Raw genomic sequence first — 20,812 nt, forward strand, 5'->3', positions numbered from 1 at the left:
AGTAAGACTTTCTTCCACTCTCAAAATGAGTTCCCTGGTGACTGAACAGTTGAATATGAGAACCACAGTCCCTGTCAGTCGTTGAGGGAAAGGGTGGTTTGCCGCACGCATTTTCCGCTGCCTACGCTTGATTTTTGCATACTCTCGGCGGCGAGACCCGAGGTGCCCAATGCCCTCCCGGATGCACCCCCTCCACCCAGGGCAGTCTTTGGCCAGGGGCTCCCAGGTGTCAGTGGGTATAGCTGCGGCGTCCCCATCAGGGAGGCTCTGAGGATGTCCTTGAAACGTCTCCCCTGCTCACCCTTGGGTCGCCTGCCATGAAGGAGTTCCGCATAGAGCATTTGCTTAGGGAGTCTCGTGTCAGGCATGCGAACAATGTGGTCCGCTCAGTGGAGCTGGTCAAGTGTGGTCAGTGCTTCAATACTGGGGATGTTGGCGTAGTCGCGGACACTAACATTGGTGCGTCAGTCCTCCCAGGGGATTTGTAGGACCTTGTGGCGACATCGTTGATTTTTCTCAGCGATTTGAGGTGTTTACTGTATATGGTCTATGTCTCTGAGCCATACAGGAGTCCGTTTTTCTCTCTCTCACTCTCCAGATTATGCTGAATTTTTGAATCTCAGTTGGATGTTGCATTTGCATCACTTTCACTCCCACTTTACATCCATCCCATTCTCTTTTTTTCTGGCCAGCCTTTACGTCCGTTCTGGTCTCCCTATGATCTCTTGCAATAAAATCAGGAGCCACCACGATACATTTTCATGTTAAAGATCTTGACACGTGATAGGATTGTAATGATGGATACTTGCTGTGTGTGCAAAAACCTGGTTACATGTAGCGGCTATCTGACCAGTGCTGTGCTTTTCTAACCACTCATATGTACATCTAACGATTCTCATTCATGTGTCGCTGGAAGAAGACAGCTAATCTATGCTGGCATTGGTTTTCCCTTGTATAGAACTTACAGCGCAGAAACAGGCCATTCAAAACAAATTGAAACTTATTTTTTTTAAAACGGGTTAGAGAAAGTGTTCTTCATCCCCCGCTGTCTATGCTGGCGTTAATGCCTCCTCCCACCCTACTGTCGCAATAAGCTTCTATTCCCTACTCCCTCGTATACTTATCCAGCTTCCCCTTAAAAACATCTCTGCTATTCACCTCAATTACTCCCTGTGGTGTGAGTTCCACATTCTCATCACTCTCTAAGTGAAGAAGTTTCTCCTGAATTCACTATTGGATTTATTAGTGACTACTCATTATTATGGCCACTAGTTTTGGCCTCCCCCACAATTGGAAACATCTCTGTCTACCCTACCAAACCCCTTCATAATGTTTAACACCTCTATCAGGTCTCCCCTCGGCCTTCTCTTTTCTGGAGAAAAGAGCCCCAACCTGTTCAGCCTTTCCTGATCGTTATTGTCTAACGTTGGCATCTAAAGTGATCCAGATGTGAATATTTTAGCACTAATGCACTGAGTCATACAGGCATATTTATTTCTTGTTGGATTCCGATGAACGAAGTACTCACCAGTGCTTGGCTGAAAAATTGTCTCTTTTTTTAAAATAAAAAGAAGCAACAGCTTGTACGTGCAATTTGCCTAATTTTGGAAAATCTAGCTGTATTGGAAGCTTGCACTGACTGATGACTCAGTCTTATTTCGGATTAGAATAAACATCACTGTTTGTGAAAATTCTCAGCCTTGACAGCATGCAGTTTCTGTGCAGAGAACAACGTTTCCAGTTGAACTGTCGAGAAGCTGGTTCTGGGCAGAATACAAGGGGCATGTTGTTCGTCCTTAGAAAGCCACATACGATGGGGAACTGGGTGTACACACAGTTAGACACACTAGCCTTTCTCCTCTGGAAGCTGGCTGCAAGTGTCCTTGTATGAAATGAGTTCGGGCAGTCTCAATTTGCTGCACTTGACCTTGGGAATGCTTGGTGTTGGCAGTGGATGCCTGCATTGGAAAGTGTTCCTTTTTCCAACACTGGCATCCCCTCGCCTTAATGAGTAATAAAAATAAAAATCTAATGCAATACGTGTGTGCTAACTTATCTGAATTTGGAAAGATGGCTTCATAAATCAAACATAATACAAAAGCTTTGAGAGCATTCATCACACTCCAATCTTCATGCTTTGAAGTACCAAAAGCTGGGGAATTTTTACATGTAATCTGCAGAGTTCCTTCACCAAACAGAAATGAAACTTATTGACCTCATGGTTTGTATAGACCACTTCTTCAGAGGGCATGCTTGAGCAGTGGCCTTAAAGGGGGAAAGCAAGGCAAGCATCTTAAGGGCTTTCTGTGTGGAAATTGAGTTTTAAAAAAAAATCTTTAACCGATTTTTTTAAAGCCTGAAGCAAACTAATGGCGGCTACTGTTTAAAACAAAAACTAAAGGGAGTGAAGAGAGGAAACAGGAAACCACATGCAAACTGTCATTCTGTCAAGCATTCAGCTTTGAAACCACCTATATAACATCTTGTGGTGCAGTGTTTGTGAATCTATCTTGCACCTGAAACTTTTGCTGAATTTCATTTTCTGCTGGTGTCGTGGAAGATTGCTAGTTCCAATCCAGGTACCAGCCTAACACCAAGGCTAGCAAAAGGTACTTGCTGTTTTATTACTGATTTGGATTTCCGGATTTATCCGATAGTAGCCTCCATCTCGGTTTTTTACGGTGAGATGGACTGGGAGGCAGAGTTCTGAATTACTTCAGATTGGCTAAAAATTAGCTACAGTTCCTGCTATGGGATAGTTTTCTCTCTGCCAATGAAGGGTTCTGCGGCCCCAAAGAATTCCATCCCGTAACACTGCTGAGGGATTCCAAAATGCACCAATCTGGGTCAACTGAAATTAAATAGCCACTGGGGTTGGTCTTTCTGAACAGGAGAGAAAGGTTGTATTGCTGGAGGTGCTTGCCATGCTGACCGTATAATCGCTGATCTCTGAATCTGTCTTTGATCTGCAATAACTGGTTAGATCTGTTGGCTGCCACAGTACAGCAGATAATGTAGTCCTACATGCAAAAGCAAAATGCGGATGCTGGAATCTGGAATAAAAACGAAAAATGCTGGAAATCTCAGCGGGTCAGGCAGCATCTGTGGAGAGAAACCGAGTTAACGTTTCGAGTCGATGACCCTTCATCGGAACTCTTGCCTGCACTCTGCTCCTTGTCCTCTTGGCTCAGTTGATAATACACTTGGGTCACAGGATAGTGGGTTGAAACTGCACTCTGGGACTTGATGATTTAATCTAGGCTGACACTACTACATCACTGAGGGATGGCTATATTCTCAGGTATCAATCATCCTTCAGATGAGATGCTAATTCATGACTTCTGTTAGCCAAGTTTCATGGTTCAGGTAAATGTTAAAGATCCTGCATGACAACAGTGACAGCACTCAGAAAGTAAAGCGTTTTGAGACTTTTGGTGCTCGTGAAAGGCGCTATATAAATCCAAGTCATCTTTCTTAAATGAAGAGGAGCAAGGAATATTTTCAGGTATTCTTTCCAACGTTTCTCCCTCAACCGGCGCCATCAAAAGTCAGATTAACTGGTCGTTCATCTCGATACCAATTGCAGAATGGCGGCTACAGTGCAAGGCACTGCATTTCATTGCATGTGAGCACTCATAGAAATTTGAGGGATTCCATAAGGTGTTAAATAAATCCAAGACTATTTCCATATGAGATCATGAGATGGCTACAGAGGAGATGGATGATTGGGCTCAACTTATCACCTCCACTCAGAATTTAAAAAGTAACATTTCCCTTTCATCAATTGCACTATGAATGAATCTAAAGTTTTTGCCTCCCTTACCCTACCCGACCATTCCAAGTGTTGATAACAGCATGAAGATGTTTTTTTCTCTCATTTGTCCTGAATTTTCCTTTTTATTCGTAACTTGTTCCCGTGTATTTGACTTGGATCAGAGCTCTGGGGAAATATCAGTATCCAATCAGTCACTTATTTTTAAAGCTTAAAGAACCACAGTTTCCCCATGCTTCCCCCGTAACTTGTTTGTTTGACACCAGTGGCTCTTGTCTGAGCTGCCTCCATTGCCTGAATATTTTCCATATGTCTTGGTGACCAAAATGGAACTTAGTACTCAAGTACTCCGGAGGTACGCCTCTGACCGCAATTTCTAGGCCATTATATTTTATGTTTGAAATCTTCCCTGTTCTCCTCGACTGATCGAACAATATCCTTCAATATTCTCTTTGCATTTTTTGTTGCTGCTCCAGTGATTTGACAAGTGCCAAATCTATTGCCACCCCAGGATTCCTTTTCACTTTGCCCGTGGCTATTTCTACACCCTCCATGTGACACACGTTTGTCCTTGCAGTGCGTGGTACCTTGCCGTTATCTATATTGAATTTCGTACTGAACTGCCCCTGTGCGGATTTCATTTGTCCTTCTTTGTAGCTCCCTGGCTACTTCCCTGAACCCCGTTTGCAAATTTGACCGATTTGGCTTTCTGAATCCAAATGGCTAATGCAGGTTAAGGACAATAAAAAAAGACCCCAGAACTTATCTCGTGGCACTCCACTTCATACTAAGCCCCCCCCTACTAAGCCCCCCCACCCACTCTGACATCACTTCTCTGACAAATACTACATTCAGTTTCAATGGTATGCTTTGGAAATTCAACGAGGGTTTTTGGAAATCATGTCATGCTTTTCATTGTTCACTTCCTCAAAAAAAAAGTCAGTGAAGTTGGTTAAGAAAGAAACGAAAGACTTACATAAGAACATAAGAATTAGGAACAGGAGTAGGCCATCTAGCCTAGTGAATCGTCTCTGTACCCCCTCCAAAGCTAGTATATCCTTCCTTAAGTAAGGTGACCAAAACTGCATGCAGTACTCCAGGTGCGGCCTCACCAATACCCTGTACAGTTGCAGCAGGACCTCCCTGCTTTTGTACTCCATCCCTCTCACAATGAAGGCCAACATTCCATTCGCCTTCCTGATTACCTGCTGTACCTGAAAACTAACTTTTTGGGATTCATGCACAAGAACCCCCAGATCCCTCTGCACCGCAGCATGTTGTAATTTCTCCCCATTCAAATAATATTCCCTTTTACTGGTTTTTTTCCCCCAAGGTGGATGACCTCACATTTTCCGACATTGTATTCCATCTGCCAAACCTTAGCCCATTCGCTTAACCTATCTAAATCTCTCTGCAGCCTCTCTGTTCACTACACAACCTGCTTTTCCACTAATCTTTGTGTCATCTGCAAATTTTGTTACACTACACTATGTCCCCTCTTCCAGGTCATCTATGTATATTGTAAACAGTTGTGGTCACAGCACCGATCCCTGTGGCACACCACTAACCACCGATTTCCAACCCGAAAAGGACCCATTTATCCCGACTCTCTGCTTTCTGTTAGCCAGCCAATTCTCTATCCATGCTAATACATTTCCTCTGGCTCCGCGTACCTTTATCTTCTGCAATAATCTTTTGTGTGGCACCTTATCGATACCTTTCATGTATACAGCACCTTTCACGACCACCGAACATCTCAAAGCGCTTACAGCCAATGTAATACTTTTGAATTGTGGTCACTGTTGTAATGTGGTAAACAAGATCTTCTCTTTCCAAAGCTATGTTAGCTATTATTGATCAGGTCGGAGTGTATGCATTGTGATGCACAAGGCATTGCAGTTGTGTGGCACAGGCTGGATGGGCCAGAGGGTCTTTTCCTGTCCTCCATTATTTGTGTGTTTGTATATTCTCATACAAGAAGCCTGATGGTCAATTCCATTATACCAGATATCAGTGCAAGACTGATGGGTCTGCAGTTGCCTGGATTAGATTTGTTCCCTTTGTTAAATATGTATACCAATCGTATATTAAATGTCGTAATATTACACTGGGTCTCACTTCAATGCCAGGGGCGCCAATAACTGGACTGAAAGACAGATACTTTACATAAACATAAGAACATAAGAAATAGGAACAAGAGTAGACCATACGGCCCCTCAAGCCTGCTCCACCATTCAATAAGACCATGGCTGATCTCATCATGGACTAAGCTCTACTTCCCTGCCTGCGCCCCATAACCCCTTATTGTTTAAGAAACTGTCTGTCTATTTCTGTCTTAAATTTATTCAATATCCCAGCTTCCACAGCTCTCTGAGGCAGTGAATTCCACAGATTTACAACCCTCAGAAGAAATTTCTCTTCATCTCTGTTTTAAATGGGCGGCCCCTAATTCTAAGATCATGCCCTCTAGTTCTAGTCTTCCCCCATCAGTGGAAACATCCACCTCGTCAAGCCCCCTCATAATCTTATACGTTTCGATAAGATCACCTCTCATTCTTCTGAATTCCAATGAGTAGAGGCCCAACCTACTCAACCTTTCCTCATAAGTCAACCCCCTCATCCCCGGAATCAACCAAGTAAACCTTCTCTGAGCTGCCTCCAAAGTAAGTATATCCTTTTGTAAATATGGAAACCAAAACTGCACGCAGTATTCCAGGTGTGGTCTCACCAATACCTTATATGCACACAAAACTGATTTGAAGTGACTTCCAATTTAATCATCTATTGGTAAAGTTAATAATTCAACCAAATATATTGATCCTTCTCTTGTCAAGCAATGTGGATCTAAGTACTCTGCTAGTACTTTTTATTTAGTATTGGATATGTGTGTTGATTGCAAGGCATTGCAACGGGTCAGCTGGGTGCTATAGTTTGGCATGATTTGGATACAACAAAGGCTGTGGGCCTCGATAACATCCCAGCTGTCATGCTGAAGACTTGTGCTCCAGAACTAGCTGCGCCTTTGGCCAAGCTGTTCCAGTACAGCTACAACACTGGCATCTATCTGACAATGTGGAAAGCTGCCCAGGTATCTCCTGTCCACAAAAAGCAGGACAAATCCAATTTGGTGAATTACCGCTCCATCAGTGTACTCTCAATCGTCAATGCGATGGAAGGTGTCGTCAACAGTGCTATCAAGCGGCACTTACTCATCAATAACCTACTCACCGTTGCTCAGTTTGGGTTCCGCCAGGACCACTTGGCTCCAGACCTCATTACAGCCTTGGTCCAAACATGGACAAAAGAGCTGAATTGCAGGGGTGAAGTGAGAGTGACTGCCCTTGACATCAAGGTAGCATTTGATCGAGTGTGGCATCAAGAAGTCTAAGTAAATATTGAAGTCAAAGGAAATCAAGGGGGTAAACTCTCCACTGGCTGGAGTCATACCCAGCACAAAGGAAGATGGTTGTGATTGTTGGAGGTCAACCATCACTAGACATGTAAATACTGTGGCAACAAGAGCAGATCAGCGGCTGGGTATTCTGTAGCGAGTGTCTCACTTCCTGACTCCCCAAAGCCTTTCCACCATCTACAAGGCACAAGTCAGGAGTATGATGAAATACTCTCCACTTGCCTGGATGAGTGCAGCTCCAACAACACTCCAGAAGCTCAACACCATCCAGGACAAAGCAGCCCACTTGATTAGCACCCCATCCACCACTGTAAACATTCACTCCCTCCGCTACCGGCACACCGTAGCTGCAGTGCCTACCATCTACAAGGTGCACCGCAGCAACTCACCAAGGTTTCTTCGGCTGCACCTCCCAAACCTGCAACCTCTACCACCTAGAAGGACAAAGGCAGCAGGTGCGTGGGAACCCCATCAGCTGCAAATTCCTCTCAAGTTGCACAATATCCTGACTTGGACGTATATCGCTGTTCCTCCATCGTTGCTGGGTCAACAAAGTCCTGGAACTCCCTCCGTACTGTGGGAGTACCTTCACCATGCGGACTGCAGCGGTTCAAGAAGGTGGCTCACCACCACCTTCACGAGGGCAATTAAGGATTGGCAATAAATGCTGACCTTGCCAGCGACGTCGACATCCTGTGAACGAATAAAAAAAAAAATGGTCTCGACATCCCTGGGCATTGGTAAGAAGTCAAAGTTTTTGCAGTAAGGTTTAATGACATAATGTTAAACCACTGATGTGGAGATTCACTCCAAGCACCAGTGGCACTGGCTATCTAGTGATCCTGATGGTTTCAAATAAAAATTTTTGGATGTATTTAAAATCCTAGGATGTAGTGAATGGTGGCTGGAATTGGACAAATATACACTAATAGTGTTGCTCTGCATTGGATATTCCGATTGCATTGTGATTGCCATCCAGGGGAATGGGTACATAGTCGCACACATTTACAGAAGGAAATATTGAAGTTGCCTTAGGTAGGCTGAAGACTGAGCTGCTGCTTTTACTTGTGGTGCTGTGGCAATCACTGAGAGGGAACCAGATACTTTCCCGCTGGGATGGGGAATTAGGGGCAGGGGGAGAGAGAGAGCGAGTTATCCTAAACTCACCTTTGGGTTTGACTTTGACTACCTTTTTAAAAAAAAGAGCAACTGCTGTAGTCTTCCAGAGGATGTAAAGCATATATTGTATATTTATAGGCTGGAAATGGGGCAAAAAAAGCGAGTTCAGATAACGTATAGTGAAGAACAAAATCAAAATGATCCAAGATGTTTTCTCTCATCTGGGAAATGCGTTGCAGTTTTCATTGCATTGGTGAATGCTGATGGATGCCAGAATGCCACAGTTAATCAATCTGAAAAGCTATCAACTTTTGATTTTGCTGTATGATCATCATCATGGGCAGTTCCTCGAACCGAGGATGACTTGCTTCCACGTCAAAAAGTTCACAGGTGTTTCAATGATGGACCTAAAATTCCAGGTCTGAACCAAATCTTGAAGGGTGGAAGATGCCTGTGCTTGGATTTTTTTAACGTGGTGACCGTTGCATACCAGCCACCACACGGGCTTGACAGAGCTAGGTCTTGGTCCAGTAGCAAGGATTAATTATGACTGGAGACCTGCTCTGCTGCATGGACCTAGTGCGCGCACACAGCGCAGTGTGGGCTGGCCCGCTCCTCTCCTGGGCCCCGAACTCACGCCTCTCCCGGGCCCTGATCACGTCCTTCCACAGTGTCTCGCCGCTCCTGCACCCCGACCTCGTCGCTCCTGCAGTACCTGTCCACACTCCAATCACCGGCCTGGACCTTGATGACGTCACTCTTCACTGCCGTTGCTATCCTGCTCCAGCACGTGCTGCTCCCTGGAGTGGTATGCTGCCACGTTGCTCCTTCCACTCCCCGGCCTGCTCCGATGGTGCTCGCAGGCCGTATGATGCATGGTTATAGTGTACCGTGTGTGTGTTATATATGAGTAATCTGAGAAGCTAGCACTCCACTTTGATCCTTGAAGCCAATTCTAACTTCCTGTTGTGATGTAATGAATTGTTATGCTTCTAACTGTGATGCTGTAACAGTTCAGATTCCTAACTGATCGGGCCAGCTGAGTAATTGATGTAACCATAACGACCAGAATTTTGCTTGATTTAAACCCCTCACCTTCAAACTGTGATCGTTACATTTTATGCACCCAGAGGACGCCTAGTCGGCAGGCTGTGAGAACATCGGTGTTTCAGTCGGCCACGATATTAAAGGTATCCTTGTTCAGCGCAAGAACATTTATTTTTCTGTGCTGCAGTAATTTGTCACATTTTAATTATAATCACTAGTGTAAATGCTATTTTTTGAACCTGATCGTATGAATTCTGGAAAGTAGTGAAATTGATATATTTAAAGGACGCCTTTTAAATAGCGTTCCTTACTGATTATTAGCGTACACTGGCTGCCACGCGATGGTTAAATGGTCAGTTTTATGAAATTGTTAGGCTTGCGTTCTGGCAATACCTATTAGCCAATGCAAATCAGTTTTTAAAGTCACCAAATAGATTTAAAAACAAAATTATTGCTGCCTGTTCGTGGAGGAGATGTCATAATATATGAATCAGCTGCAGTACCAAGGACTATGATGTAACTTGGACATTCTGATTGGCTGGTTTATTTCTGGGGGTATCCAGTTAGAATCAGTAACCTCCAGTCATGTGTTATAGGTAGCTTCTGTCTGGCTGGTTGTTACACGATTAATAAACTCTCTGTCAATAATTATGTCCTTATGATAATGTGCCTTCACTTTTATTTTTTGAAGTACTACATTGGTAAATAATTAACAATAAACCTTTTTAAATATGACAAATAACATTTCAGCTTGGTACAGCTCGTGTGACCAATTCCTCCCCCCCCCCACCCAATTTGTTTTTCCTGTTTTTCAGACCGAAGGTGCCCGCAACCTTTCGCTTTCTGGGCACGTGGGCTTTGACAGTATGCCAGACCAGTTGGTCAACAAGTCTGTGTGTCAGGGCTTCTGCTTCAACATCTTGTGTGTAGGTGAGTACCTAACGGCGGAATTCCAGCATGAGCATCTTGTAATAGCTGGCTGACTCCATGGTGTTATGTCTTAATGGTGAAGGGCGGCCTTTCTTAATAAGTGGCAGACGTTTGCCCTTCTGCCCAGTGTTGAGCATTTTCCAGGGTATGTAAGCTCATGGGTTGGGTGCTTCAGCGAGCATTCTTAACTGTTGTCCAACAGTAACTGTTGAGAAGTCAACCCCACCCCATATTAGCCATGATATAATTGAATGAATGACAACAGGCTCAAGGGGCTGAATGGCCTTCTCCTGTTCCTGTGATCCCAGCCAATGGCATGTTTACATTATCATAGATATTTACGGCATAGAGGGTGGCCATTTAGCCCATCCGTGTCTGTGCCGGTCAAAAAAAAGCTATCCAGCCTAATCCTGCTTCCCAGCTCTTGGTCCGTAGCCTTGCAAGTTTCAGCACTTCAGGTGCGTATCCAAGTCATTTTTAAATGTGATGAGGGTTTCTGCCTCTACCACCCTTTCGGGCAGTGAGTTCCAGACCCCCATCACCCTATAGGTGAAAAAAACATTCTCCTCAATTCCCCTCTAATCCTTCTACCAATTACTTTAAATCTATGCCCCCTGGCTATTGACCTCTCTGCTAAGGGAAATGGGTCCTTCCGATCTACTCTATCTAGTCGCCTCATAATTTTATGCACCCTAATTAAGTCTCCCCTCAACCTGTTCCAAAGAAAGCAACCCTGTCTATCCAATTTTTACTCATAGCTAAAATTCTCTTCTGTACCCTCTCTAGCGCAATCACATCTTTCCTGCAATGCAGTGACCAGAACTGTACACAGTACTCTAGCTCTGGCTAACTAGTCTTTTATGCAGTTCTAGCATAACCTCCCTGCTCTTGTATTCTATGCCTTGAGTAATAAAGGAAATTATCCCGCATGCATTTTTAACCACCTCTTCTACCTGTCCTATGAACTTCAAGGATCTGTGGACATGCACTCCCTCTGTTCCTCTACACTTCTCCATATCCTACCATTTTTTGTGTATTCCCTTTCCTTGTCAGCCATCCCCCAACTACATTACCTTGCACTTTTCCAAATTGAATTCCATTTGCCACTTTTCTGCCCACCTGACCAGTCCATTGACAACTTCCTGTAGTCTATAGCTTTCTTCCTCACTATCAACCGAACAGCCATTATTCATATCTTATTATTGGTCTCACTGGCGACTGTATATAAAGAATTAACATTAACAGTTTATGTGCCCTGGGCCTTTAGGCTGACACTTCAGTACAGTGCTGATCAAAGGTACCGTCTTTTGGGTGAGATATTAAACTGAGGTCCTGTCTGCCCTCTCGGGTGGACGTAAAAGATCCCTTAGCACTGATCCATCAGCCATGGAAATAGACTAAACATAGAAATTTACAGCGCAGAAGGAGGTCATTTCGGCCCATCGTGTCCATGCCGGCCGACAAAGAGCCACACAGTCCTTGGTCAGCAGCCCTAAAGGTTACATATAAACCTATGAACAATGACGGAAAGGAAAAGAGCACCCAGCCCAACCAGTCCGCCTCACCACAACTGCGACACCCCTTATAGTAAAACATTCTACACTCCACCCCAACTGAAGCCTTGTGATCTCCAGGGAGAGGCAAAAACCAGATAAAAACCCAGGCCAATTTAGGGAGAAAAAATCTTGGAAAATTCCTCTCCGACCCATCCAGACGATCAAAACTAGTCCAGGAGATCACCCTGGCTGTATTCTATTCCCTGCAATACTTACCATTATACCTGCTCTGTCCAACAAAAGATCATCCAGTCTGATCCCAATTACCAGCTCTAGGTCCGCAACCTTGCAGGTTACTGAACTTCAAGTGCCCATCCAGCCATCTCTTAAAAGTGGTGAGGGTTTCTGCATCCACCACTCTTACAGGCAGCGAGTTCCAGATCCCTACAACCCTCTGCGTAAAGAAGCCCCCCCTCAAATCCCCTCAAATTTCCACCAATCGCCTTAAAACTATGCCCCCTCGTAATAGATCCCTCCACCAATGGAAATAGACCCTTACTATCCACTATGTCCAAGCCCCTCAATATTTTGTACACCTCAATGAGGTCTCCCTTCAACCTCCTCTGTTCCAATGAGAACAAACCCAGCCTATCCAATCTGTCCTCATAATTAAGATTCTCCATTCCAGGCAGCATCTTAGTAAGTCTCCTCTGCACCCTCTCTAATGCAATCACGTCCTTCCTATAATACGGTGACCAAAACTGCACGCAATACTCCAGCTGTGGTCTAACCAAAGTATTGTACAATTTAAGCATAGCCTCCCTGGTCTTGTATTCTATGCCTCGGCCAATAAAGGCAAGAATTCTGTATACTTTCTTAACCACCTTATCCACCTGGCCTCTACTTTCAGGGATCTGTGGACAAGAACTCCAAGGTCCCTTTGTTCATCTACACTATTAACTGGCCTGCCGCTTAATGTGTATACCCTTTCCTTATCAGCCCTCCAAAAGTGCATTACCTCACACTTCTCTGAATTAAATTCCATTTGCCACTGCTCTGCCCACCTGACCAGTAGATTGATATCTTCCTGCAGCCCATTACTTTCTTCTTCATTATCAACCACACAGCCAATTTTAGTGTCGTCTGCAAACTTCCGAATCATAGAAACATAGAAAATAGGTGCAGGAGTAGGCCATTCGGCCCTTCGCGCCTGCACCGGCATTCAATGAGTTCATGGCTGAACATGCAACTTCAGTACCCCATTCCTGCTTTCTCGCCATACCCCTAGATCCCCCTAGTAGTAAGGACTACATCTAACTCCTTTTTGAATATATTTAGTGAATTGGCCTCAACAACTTTCTGTGGTAGAGAATTCCACAGGTTCACCACTCTCTGGGTGAAGAAGTTTCTCCTCATCTCGGTCCTAAATGGCTTACCCCTTATCCTTAGACTGTGACCCCTGGTTCTGGACTTCCCCAACATTGGGAACATTCTTCCTGCATCTAACCTGTCTAAACCCGTCAGAATTTTAAACGTTTCTATGAGATCCCCTCTCATTCTTCTGAACTCCAGTGAATACAAGCCCAGTTGATCCAGTCTTTCTTGATATGTCAGTTCCGCCATCCCGGGAATCAGTCTGGTGAACCTTCGCTGCACTCCCTCAATAGCAAGAATGTCCTTCCTCAAATTAGGAGACCAGAACTGTACACAATACTCCAGGTGTGGCCTCACCAAGGTGTGCGCAGCTGTAGTAACACATCCCTGCCCCTGTACTCTAATCTCCTTGCTATGAAGGCCAACATGCCATTTGCCGCCTTAACCGCCTGCTGTACGTGCATGCCAACCTTCAATGACTGATGTACCATGACACCCAGGTCTCGTTGCACCTCCCCTTTTCCTAATCTGTCACCATTCAGATAATAGTCTGTCTCTGATTTTACCACCAAAGTGGATAACCTCACATTTATCCACATTATACTTCATCTGCCACGCATTTGCCCACTCACCTGACCTATCCAAGTCACTCTGCAGCCTCATAGCATCCTCCTCGCAGCTCGCACTGCCACCCGATTGAGTGTCATCTGCAAATTTGGAGATACTACATTTAATCCCCTCGTCTAAATCATTAATGTACAGTGTAAACAGCTGGGGCCCCAGCACAGAACCTTGCGGTACCCCACTAGTCATTGCCTGCCATTCTGAAAAGTGCCCATTTACTCCGACTCTTTGCTTCCTGTCTGCCAACCAGTTCTCAATCCATGTCAGCACACTACCCCCAATCCCATGTGCTTTAACTTTGCACATTAATCTCTTGTGTGGGACCTTGTCGAAAGCCTTCTGAAAGTCCAAATACACCACATCAACTGGTTCTCCCTTGTCCACTCTACTGGAAACATCTTCAAAAAATTCCAGAAGATTTGTCAAGCATGATTTCCCTTTCACAAATCCATGCTGACTTGGACCTATCATGTCACCTCTTTCCAAATGCACTGCTATGACATCCTTAATAATTGATTCCATCATTTTACCCACTACTGAGGTCAGGCTGACCGGTCTATAATTCCCTGTTTTCTCCCTCCTTTTTTAAAAAGTGAGGTTGCATTGGCTACCCTCCACTCCATAGGAACTGATCCAGAGTCAATGGAATGTTGGAAAATGACTCTCAATACATCCGCTATTTCCAAGGCCACCTCCTTAAATACTCTGGGCTGCAGACCATCAGGCCCTGGGGATTTATCGGCCTTCAATCCCATCAATTTCCCCAACACAATTTCCCGACTAATAAGGACTTCCCTCAGTTCCTCCTTCTTACTAGACCCACTGACCCCTTTTATATCCGGAAGGTTGTTTGTGTCCTCCTTAGTGAATACCGAACCAAAGTACTTGTTCAATTGGTCTGCCATTTCTTTGTTCCCAGTTATGACTTCCCCTGATTCTGACTGCAGGGGACCTATGTTTGTCTTTAACCTTTTTCTCTTTACATATCTATAGAAGCTTTTGCAGTCCATTTTAATGTTCCCTGCAAGTTTCCTCTCGTACTCCATTTTCCCTGCCCTAATCAAACCCTTTGTCCTCCTCTGCTGAGTTCTAAATTTCTCCCAGTCCCCGGGTTCGCTGCTATTTCTGGCCAATTTGTATGCCACTTCCTTGGCTTTAATACTATCCCTGATTTCTCTTGATAGCCAGGTTGAGCCACCTTCCCTTTTTTATTTTTACGCCAGACAGGGATGTACAATTATTGTAGTTCATCGATGCGGTCTCTAAATGTCTGCCATTGCCCAACCACTGTCAACCCCTTCAGTATCATTCGCCAATCTATCCTAGCCAATTCACGCCTCATACCTTCAAAGTTGCCCTTCTTTAAGTTCTGGACCATGGTCTCTGAATTAACTGTTTCCTTCTCCATCCTAATGTAGAATTCCACCATATTATGGTCACTCTTCCCCAAGGGGTCTCACACAACGAGATTGCTAATTAATCCTCTCATTACACAACACCCAGTCTAAAATGGCCTCCCCCCTAGTTGGTTCCTCGACATATTGGTCTAGAAAACCATCCCTTATGCACTCCAGGAAATCCTCCACCACCGTATTGTTTCCAGTTTGGTTAGCCCAATCTATTTGCATATTAAAGTCACCCATGATAACTGCTGCACCTTTATTGCATGCACCCCTAATTTCCTGTTTTATGCCCTCCCCAACATCACTAGTAATGTTTGGAGGTCTGTACACAACTCCCACTAGTGTTTTCTGCCCTTTGGTATTCCGTAGCTCCACCCATACCGATTCCACATCATTCAAGCTAATGTCTTTCCTTACAATTGCATTAGTTTCCTCTTTAACCAGCAATGCCACCCCGCCACCTTTTCCTTTCTGTCTATCTTTCCTAAATGTTGAATACCCTTGGATGTTGAGTTCCCAGCCTTGGTCACCCTGGAGCCATGTCTCCGTGATGCCAACCACATCCGTTAACTGCTATCTGCACAGTTAATTCGTCCACCTTATTCCGAATACTCCTTGCATTGAGGCACACAGCATTCAGGCTTGCCTTTTTAAGACACTTTGACCCTTTAGCATTTTGCTGTAAAGGGGCCCTTTTTGTTTTTTTGCCTTGGGTTTCTCTGCCCTCCCCTTTTACTCATCTCCTTTCTGTCTTTTGCCTCTGTCTCCATTTTGCTTCCCTCTGTCTCCCTGCATTGGTTCCCATCCCCCTGCCATATTAGTTTAACTCCTATATTTAAATCTAAATCATTGATATTTACCACAAAAAGCAAGGGTCCCAGTACTGAGCCCTGCGGAACCCCATTGGAAACATCCTTCCAGTCACAAACATCCATCAATCATTACCCTTTGATTCCTACCTCTGAGCCAATTTTGGATCCAACTTGACACTTTTGCCCTGTATCCCATGGGCTTTAACCTTCATGACCAGTCTACCATGTGGGATCTTATCAAAAGCTTTGCTAAAAGTCCATATATACTACATCATACACACTACCCTCATCGACCCTCTTAGTTACCTCCTCAAAAAAATTCAATCAGGTTAGTCAAACACGATCTTCCCTCAACAAATCCATGCTGACTGTCCCTAATTAATCTTTGCCTTTCCAAATGCAGATTTATCCTGTCTTTCAGGATTTTTTCCAATAATTTTCCCACCACTGAGGTTAGGCTGACAGGCCTGTAATTATTCGGCCTATCCCTTTCTCCCTTCTTAAACAAGGGTACTACATTAGCAGTCCTCCAATCCTCCGGCACCGTTCCCAGATCCAAAGAGGACTGGAAAATGATGGTCAAGGCCTCTGCTATTTCCTCTTACTTTGCTCAACAGCCTTGGATGCATTTCATCCGGACCTGGGGACCAAACTACTTTAAAAGCTGCTAAACCCCTTAATACTTCCCCTCTCACTATATTTATTTCATCCAGAATATCACACTCCTCCTCGATAGCAGTATCTGCATTGCCCCTTTCCTTTGTGAAAACAGATGTAAAGTATTCGTTAAGAACCCTCCCAACATCTTCCGCCTCCACACAAAGATTACCCTCGTGGTCTTGAATAGGCCCTACCCTTTCTTTAGTTACCCTCTTAATCTTAATATATTTATAGAACATCTTAAGGTTTTCCTTAATTTTACTGGCCAAGAATTTCTCGTGCTCTCTCTTAGCATTCCTAATATCCTGGAGCAAGACTAATTTGTGCTTGCCTTTCAGGGCCATCATGAGGGAAATCCCTTGTCTCATTGATTTGAAACCCAGGCCCCAGCTCTAGTAGTGAATTTTATTTTAAACAGTCCTATCACTTTAATTAAGCCCCTGCCCTGTAGGGAGTTCAAATTACAATAGATTTTTACCCCCTTGAGTATATGTAAGTCTTTAATTCCAAGCATTCTGAAAATAATTATACTTTGCTGAATTTCTGTAATTATTCTTCAGTTAAGCTATCCAAATATTGGTTAAATCTAATTACTGAAGGCCCTTTTCTCTACTCCAGGCTACATGATGGTTCAATTCAGTGGATGTGTGCCATGATCCTATTTTTATGGGAGAATTTTGAGCTGCTTGGAGTGTGGTTTAATTTTATATAAAAACATGAAATGTTGAAAATTGAGGGGGATGATAGACTTTAACTATGTTTTTAATACTCTGCATGTTAATAGTTTTTCCTAACTAGTGATATAACTTACTGAAGCAAACTTGACACTTGATCCAATTTGTCAGATGCATTTAAACACTGACATTATGTGGAATAAATTGAATTACTGGGTAGAGCTCGTGTGTCTGAGTCAGTCGGCCTGGGTACAAGATTTCATTGCGTAATTTTAGGCTGATGCTTCAGTACAGTGCCAATCAGAAGTGCCGTCTTTTGGGTGAGACATTAAACTGAGGTCCTGTCTGCCCCCTCGGGTGGACGTAAAAGATTCCATAGCACCGATCCATCAGCCGTGATCTTACTGAATGGTGGAGCAGGTTCGAGGGGCCGTATGGTCTACTCCTCCTATTTCTTATATTCTTGTGTTCTTACTTTCAAAGATACAGCAGGGGCGCTCTCCCCAATGTCCTGGCCAATTTTTATCCCTCAACCAAAACAGATGATCTGGTCATTTATTTCATTGCTGTTTGTGGGACCTTGTGTGTAAATTGGTTGCCGCGTTTCTCTATATTACAATAGGGGCTACACTTCAAATGTACTTAATTTGCCGTGAAGTGCTTTGGAACGTTGTGATCGGCGCTATATAAATGCACTGAAACATTGAATGACACTGCACTAATGGTGCCTGAAAGGCATTCAGGCATCACTTGTTGTCTGTGACCCTCCTGATTTGCGATGAAGTTTGCAAGGCAAAGCTTTCCAAGTTTCAACTCTGCTTGTCTTGTGTAAATTGGATTATTCCGAGAATTGCCTCTGTGGCGTTGCCTCACTGCCAACTTTTTGTGGCTGTTTCCACCATCTCTCTGCTTAAACCTGCAGATATTTCTATCAGGAGTCGTCAAGAATTGATGGATGTTACAGTTAATGGCTTGAAAGGATAGCATTTTTGAATAGGTGCCAGTTCAATGATCTTTTGCAGTTTTGCAGAATACCTCCATTAAAGCTGATGCTGTAAAACAATTTGAGCAAGACACTTTCACTTTTACTAATGCAATCCAGAAATATCGTGAATTTATTATAATCCACGTGGTCCGAAGACCGATTTTTGTTTTCCATGCCACCAACATCACTAAGTGTCTATTAACTCATTGTTAGATTACACATTGGGTTTAAAGTAGTACTGTAACTCACTAAAAAGGATAAAGTAATCCTCGCTTGCACAATTAGGGTTAAAGGGCCCAAGTTTCGAGCCGCGCCTAGAATGGTGCAGTCCCGACCTGGACGCCCGTTTTTCACGCCACAAAGTGCGCCTAAAAAAAACCCTCCGTATTCTCCACCTCCCTGCAGGTCCTCTGGCCCTCAGCACAGCGCAGCACGAGCTGTAGGGGGCGGAGCCAGGTCCCTGCGCTGAAAACAGTGCCAGGACCTCTGCACATGCGCGCTACAGTGGGCGCGCAAGTGCAGTAGCTCCAGGCGCCCAAAACTGTGTGGGAGGGGCCGAAGCACTCAGCCCCTAACCCTGGCCGAATGGCCTCACGGGCTGCGTGAATAAGGTTCCTCCCGACCCGACTCGACTCCCGCTTCCTGCCTCTGGACCCGACCCGACTCCCGGCCCCCCCCCCCCCCCGACTGGACCCGACTCCCGCACCCGCCCCCGGACCGGATCCGACCTGACCTCCCTCTCCCTCCCTCCCCCGAACCGAACTGACCTCCCTCCCACCACCCACTCCCCCCGACCCGACCCAACGCCACCTACCTGTAAATCTGGTGCTGGGGACAGGCCCGGCCCGAAGTCTCGGGCCCGTCCCGTTCAGCCTCCCTCCCCCTTCTCCTCCCCCCCCCCCCCCCCCCCCCCCCCCCCCGGATCTCCCTTTCTCCCCCCCCCCCATCTCCCCATCTCCCTTTCTCCCCCCCCCCCCCCAATCTCCCTTTCTCCCCCCCCCCCCCAATCTCCCTTTCTCCCCCCCCCCCCAATCTCCCTTTCTCCCCCCCCCCCCAATCTCCCTTTCTCCCCCCCCCCCCAATCTCCCTTTCTCCCCCCCCCCCCAATCTCCCTTTCTCCCCCCCCCCCCCAATCTCCCTTTCTCCCCCCCCCCCCAATCTCCCTTTCTCCCCCCCCCCCCAATCTCCCTTTCTCCCCCCCCCAATCTCCCTTTCTCCCCCCCCCAATCTCCCTTCCCCCCCCCAATCTCCCTTCCCCCCCCCCCAATCTCCCTTCCCCCCCCCCCAATCTCCCTTCCCCCCCCCCCCAATCTCCCTTCCCCCCCCCCCAATCTCCCTTCCCCCCCCCCCAATCTCCCTTCCCCCCCCCCCAATCTCCCTTCCCCCCCCCCCAATCTCCCTTCCCCCCCCCCCAATCTCCCTTCCCCCCCCCCCCAATCTCCCTTCCCCCCCCCCCAATCTCCCTTCCCCCCCCCCCCAATCTCCCTTCCCCCCCCCCCCCAATCTCCCTTCCCCCCCCCCCAATCTCCCTTCCCCCCCCCCCAATCTCCCTTCCCCCCCCCCCAATCTCCCTTCCCCCCCCCCAATCTCCCTTCCCCCCCCCCCCCAATCTCCCTTCCCCCCCCCCCCCAATCTCCCTCCCCCCCCCCCCAATCTCCCTTCCCCCCCCCCCCCAATCTCCCTTCCCCCCCCCCCCAATCTCCCTTCCCCCCCCCCCAATCTCCCTTCCCCCCCCCCAATCTCCCTTCCCCCCCCAATCTCCCCTTCCCCCCCCCAATCTCCCCTTCCCCCCCCCAATCTCCCCTTCCCCCCCCCAATCTCCCCTTCCCCCCCCCAATCTCCCTTCCCCCCCCCCAATCTCCCTTCCCCCCCCCCAATCTCCCTCCCCCCCCCCCCAATCTCCCTCCCCCCCCCCCAATCTCCCTCCCCCCCCCCCAATCTCCCTTCCCCCCCCCCAATCTCCCTTCCCCCCCCCCCAATCTCCCTTCCCCCCCCCCAATCTCCCTTCCCCCCCCCCCAATCTCCCTTCCCCCCCCCCCCCCAATCTCCCTTCCCCCCCCCCCAATCTCCCTTCCCCCCCCCCCAATCTCCCTCCCCCCCCCCCCCAATCTCCCTTCCCCCCCCCCCAATCTCCCTTCCCCCCCCCCCAATCTCCCTTCCCCCCCCCCCCCAATCTCCCTTCCCCCCCAATCTCCCTTCCCCCCCCCCCCCAATCTCCCTCCCCCCCCCCCCAATCTCCCTTCCCCCCCCCCCCAATCTCCCTTCCCCCCCCCCAATCTCCCTTCCCCCCCCCCAATCTCCCTTCCCCCCCCCAATCTCCCTTCCCCCCCCCCCAATCTCCCTCCCCCCCCCCAATCTCCCTCCCCCCCCCCAATCTCCCTCCCCCCCCCCCAATCTCCCTCCCCCCCCCCCAATCTCCCTCCCCCCCCCCCAATCTCCCTCCCCCCCCCCCAATCTCCCTCCCCCCCCCCCAATCTCCCTCCCCCCCCCCCCAATCTCCCTCC

At 46.8% G+C, this 20,812-nt stretch overlaps 1 protein-coding gene across 5 annotated transcripts in view; it reads left to right on the forward strand.

Annotated features, from left to right (window-relative positions):
* The window catches only part of LOC139265648 (septin-6), a 100,200-nt gene that overhangs the window by 6,518 nt on the left and 72,870 nt on the right, over positions 1-20,812 (forward strand). For all 5 annotated transcript variants that reach the window (XM_070882829.1, XM_070882825.1, XM_070882826.1 and 2 more), the window contains exon 2: positions 10,166-10,280. In XM_070882829.1, the coding sequence (XP_070738930.1) occupies positions 10,166-10,280 (115 nt within the window). The remainder of the gene's footprint in view (positions 1-10,165; positions 10,281-20,812) is intronic.

Source organism: Pristiophorus japonicus, chromosome 6 (assembly GCF_044704955.1).
Source record: "Pristiophorus japonicus isolate sPriJap1 chromosome 6, sPriJap1.hap1, whole genome shotgun sequence".
Lineage (NCBI taxonomy): Eukaryota > Metazoa > Chordata > Chondrichthyes > Pristiophoridae > Pristiophorus > Pristiophorus japonicus.